The sequence below is a fragment of the Babylonia areolata genome, chromosome 11, assembly GCF_041734735.1.
Source record: "Babylonia areolata isolate BAREFJ2019XMU chromosome 11, ASM4173473v1, whole genome shotgun sequence".
Lineage (NCBI taxonomy): Eukaryota > Metazoa > Mollusca > Gastropoda > Neogastropoda > Buccinidae > Babylonia > Babylonia areolata.
This window is the reverse complement of record NC_134886.1, coordinates 21,260,459-21,265,458: the sequence shown is the minus strand read 5'-3', so window position 1 is coordinate 21,265,458 and position 5,000 is coordinate 21,260,459. Positions and strand designations below refer to the sequence as shown.

At 43.2% G+C, this 5,000-nt stretch overlaps 1 protein-coding gene across 1 annotated transcript in view; it reads left to right on the top strand.

The window, feature by feature from the left end:
- The window catches only part of LOC143287325 (uncharacterized), a 22,568-nt gene extending 20,641 nt beyond the window's left edge, over positions 1-1,927 (top strand). Inside the window, exon 6 of the mRNA XM_076595283.1 lies at positions 755-1,927. Coding sequence (XP_076451398.1) covers positions 755-1,396 — 642 coding nt within the window. The 3' untranslated portion in view covers positions 1,397-1,927. The remainder of the gene's footprint in view (positions 1-754) is intronic.
- Positions 1,928-5,000: the final 3,073 nt, after the last annotated feature.

The window sequence follows — 5,000 nt, the reverse complement described above, 5'->3', positions numbered from 1 at the left end:
AGTGTGCACAAGAGGCTGTCTACCTTGGCAGAGCCCAGCATTGACAGCCCCCCTTTGGGCGCTCGTCATTCGTTTCCCGTGTCCCTCTGTCGGGTTTTCAGTCATGTGCACACGCTCTCACACAGACATGAAACTTTGTTACTCTGTTACCGTTTGCTTATCATTTACCCCCGCCATACAGGCACCCATACTCCGTTTTCGTGGATGTGCAAGCTGGGTATGTTAACTCTTGTTTCTATAACCAACCATAACTTGAAGCTGGCATGGATTACAGGATCTTTAACGTGCGTATTCGATCTTCTGCGTGCGTGCACACACGATGGGAGTTCACGTCCTAGCAGGTCAGCATATTATGTTGACCTGGGAGATCAGAAAAATCTCCAACCTTAACTTTTCTTTGTTTTCGCACATTTATTTATTTATTTATTTATCTATTTATTTATCTATTGACTTATCTGTTTCTTTGTTTCTTTATTCATTCATTAACTTATTCATCCATTTATTCTCTTCATATGTGGTTTATTCATTTGTAGTTTGTTTATTTGCTTGTTTATTTTTCAATTCTTCTATTGATAGATTTATTTGTTTACTTATTTTTCTGTACACACATTTCATTTCTATTTATTTCATCAGTTATCCACTCGTCTAATTGCTTGTGTGTATATATATATATTATATATATATATATATATATATATATATATATTCATCTACTGCTTATTTATTATAAATTTATCTACTCTGTTAACTTCAGAACCCAGAGCTGAACCCAGGCTCCAGGCAGCACAGCAACAACAATAATAATTCCCCCAACGTCTCAACCTCCGCCACGGTCCAAGGGAAGCAACCCGCATCTCCCAACGCCGTTCACTTTCCCGGGATCCTGGGAGGAGTTAGTGTTCCTGCAGCGGACGGTTTCTCTGACTCTCGTGGTGGTGGTGGTGAAGGTGGTGACCATGGCAGTGTCAGTGATTCCCAGCCTCAAGCCTCGACCTCAGTAGGTGTGGCGGTTAGTTTGGGCGACGAGAAGGTAGTTGGTTACCAGCCCGGTGAGCCCAGTTCCCTCAACAACTTGGACAGGCGGTCGAATTACCTCCCTCAGGCTGCAAACTCTCCCCGTCGGATCAAAGTCACTGATGTACGGCAAAGACAGCTGACTCGCTCCACTGCCACCAACACTGAAGTGGACACAAACCTTCATGGCAGACACTTCCCCGCGAAGTCTCTCTCCGGCGGCGGTCAGAGGTCGAGTAAAAACCGAGGTCAGGGTCAGGGTCAAGGTCATGTCCGAGGTCAAGGTGAACAAGAGGGAGGAAGGAGGATCTCCGATGGCGCAAGGGGTACTGAGAGGCGGCCCGGTTTGGAGGAGATGTTGAGGGTGGAGTGGTTGAAATAGTAATGGACGTGGGTCCAGCGACAGGGGGTTGTAGATTTATCGAAACATGTAGGAGGGGAGAGAGAGGGTGAGGTGGTGGAGGTGAGGCGGCATTGTGCCCAGAAGTATCAGGACTGCCACGACCTGGTTGACGGATCTGGCTGACTGACTCGGTGATCGATTGACTGACTGATAGATCGTTGAGGTGATTGATTGATAGATGGTTGAGGTGATCGTGCTTTTTTTTGTTTTGTTTTGTTTCCTGTTTGTTTGGGGGTTTGGGGGGGGTTTCTTAGTTATTATTTATTTATTTATTTATTTATTTATTTATTTATTTATCCATCCATTCATTCATTAATTCGTACAGTTATCCAAGTTACTTACTTATTTTATTTATAATATTAACATCTTTATTCATCTGTCTGTTTGTTCATCTGTATCTGTTCATCTATCTTTCTGTCTATCTGCCTGTCTGTCTCTGAGTCTATTCATCATCTATCTTTCTGTCTATCTGCCTGTCTGTCTATGAGTCTGTTCATCATCTATCTTTCTGTCTGTTCATATGTCTTTCTCAGTATCTACCTATCTGTCTGTCTGTCTGTTTATAAGATATTTGTTAATCTATTTTTGTTTATATATCTGATTGATTTCCTTTGTTGTTGTTGTTGTTGTTTTGTTTGTTTTGTGTTTGTTTGTTCATTTCGTTCATTGATTTACTGTCTTTGCTTGGATACACCTACACTTATGGCATTGCGCTGCTACAAAAGGGAATGGTTCTTGAGTGTTTTCGTTTTTATGCATCAATCCGAGTAAAACACAACATGAATGGTGAAACTGTGTGCTGAAACCTGTTTTGTGTTGAAGTCTGCGTGAGCACTGACATCCTGTAACACACACACACACACACACACACACACACACACATGAACACATACACACACACATACATGAACACACGCACGCACGCACGCACACACACACACACACACACACACACACACCTACACACACACACACACACACACACACACACACACACACACACACACACACACACTTGAACACACGCACACACACACACACACACACACACACACACACACACACACACACACACACATCGGGAAAGAAAGAAAGAGAGAGAGACAACTGAAGACAGACATACAGCAACAGAGAGAATTCATGAAGGATTAAGATTTTAGACATGGCCTCTTCTTCCAATCTGTCTCAGCTAACCTCAGCTAACGAAAGAAGAATAGAACAGAAAAGAGAGCCAGAAATCGAGATGGCACCAGTAGTCAGGAGGGCTCACTTGGTGTTGCAAATATAATCAGTACAACGAATCTATCCAAACCTTGTTGTTTCTTCGAATCCGGTAAAAAAAGAAATAAATAAATAAACAAATAGAATAAAATAAGGCATACAGCTTGGAAATTTGTCCTTGGAAAAGAAAGGCTTTAGACCGGCCTTAAACGCTAGAATAAAGTGGGGAAATTGTTAAGAGATGCTACACCCATAGCAACTGAACTTCTCCACCGATTGGAGAATGTTAACCGAGGTGCTGAGCTACCTTTGTACTACGGTATTAGTAATCAAATGATAGCTGTATCGCTCTGTCAGTGGAGAGTTCGCCAGCTTTTGTTTTGACTATAGTGATAGTCGACATACCGAGACGAGCTATACATGATTGCATGGCACGCTCCAGACCCCGGAAGCAATCCTATGGAGGAAAAGAGGCAATTAACAGTAATTATACTTCCTCCCCTAATTAGGCAATCCACGAAGGGACAACCCACGACGTTCACATCAGGACTTGACCACTGACTGCTCTCAAAGACTCGCCGGTGTACACTGGTGAATAATTCGACTGAATCAATCTCAAAGCAAAAACTTGATGCCTTTGGCGGCTCAGCTGATGATATTTCAGTTTTCGTTTGTTCGGTTTTTCAAGGGGGGTGTCCCTGCGTTCGGACCAAAAAAAAACAACAACAAAACCCATTGCACACCATCTCAGTGCATGGCAATTGCCTGACCAGCTGTATAACTCAATGTGGCGCCAAGTCATGCTTTGAGTACATGCCTACATACATTGTTGTGTACCCCGCCTATCACAGTATCGGAGTAGATCTCTTCAACACGGAGAGTTTTGTCGGCTAACCCTTTTGATGCCACTAGTGGGGTTCTTTTTCAGTGCGTCCAGTGCTTGCTGCACGTCACGGGACTGACGTCAGTTGATTCTCACCCTGAAGACTGGGCACTCAGTGCTTTGATCTTCCACAGAATCAAACATGGAAGAAACTGAGAGACGGAGCGACCCGGAGAATCGAACCCAAACCCTCACATCCAAATTCAAATTAAATTACGGTGCTTAGAGCCTCGCCGAGGCCATCATAGTCCCAAGGCTATCGCCACGTTAATACTTACTTCAAGTCAAGAGTAAATAAAAAATATATATATATAAATCCAATAAAAACTAGTCACCGCTTTAAGCTTTCCACTCAAAGTTTAAAAACCTTCCATACTTTAAAACCTTCAAATCTGATTTAAAATGTTCACTTCTTTCAAGAAGTCCATCAGTCAACGTCCACGGAAGGACATCACGAAACAAAGTCTTCAGTCAGAGAAACCGCTGTGTAATGTCTGTGTCGAGCGTCATGCAGATCCCAACAGTCACAGCCATCGTGTGGGAGATAAGCGTCTTAGCTATTTGATTTGATTTCATATGGATACTTATATAGCGCCTATCCTCGGTCGGAGACCAAGCTCTAAGCGCTTTACAAACACGGGGTCATTTACACAACAGGCTGCCTACCTGGGTAGAGCCGACTGATGGCTGCCATTGGGCGCTCATAATTCGTTCGCTGTCTCGTTCAATCAGATTTCAGGCACGCACACATACACACTCAGACAAACATGTAACATTTAACATTTAACATTTTACGTGTATGACCGTTTTTGTTTATTTACCCCCCCACCATGTAGGCATTAGATTAAAAAACTCACATGGTCATACTGCCCGGGACATGCAGGTGTTAAGGGAAATGAGCGAGCTGACAGACTTGCTGGTAACGCAACACCAACGAGCGGCCTACATCTAGGAAAATCGGAAATTCTCAGAAAAGTCAAAGAATACCAAAAAGAACAGGTACAAGGCCATCACACCATCGATCGCCTCAAAGAAATAAAAGCAGAGAGAGGGAGCGGCCGAAAGTCTAACATGAAAGGTAGAGCACGATGCTTTGCAAATCAAACAAATATCGGCATCATTTCCAAACCAACATTGCGCAAATTTCTTCAAAACGGAACAGAGTCTCTGTGGGCCTTTCCAAATACAATAGACTGAGCAACACACTAGACGCCACGTTCTTGGCATCAGAGATCTTTTCCCATCCCTCTTGGCAGCCTCTGTGCGTGTGCGTGTGTGGATGTGTGTGTTTGTGTGGATGTGTGGGTCTGTGTTTTTGAGTGCTTGTGAATGCGCGAGAGTGTAAGTGTACACAAGTGTCAGGAGAGATCTGTGTACGGTGTGTGTGGTGTGTATATATATAATATATATATATATATATAATATATATATATATCTTTGTATATATGTGGGGGTTTGGGGGGGTGGGAGATATGGGCG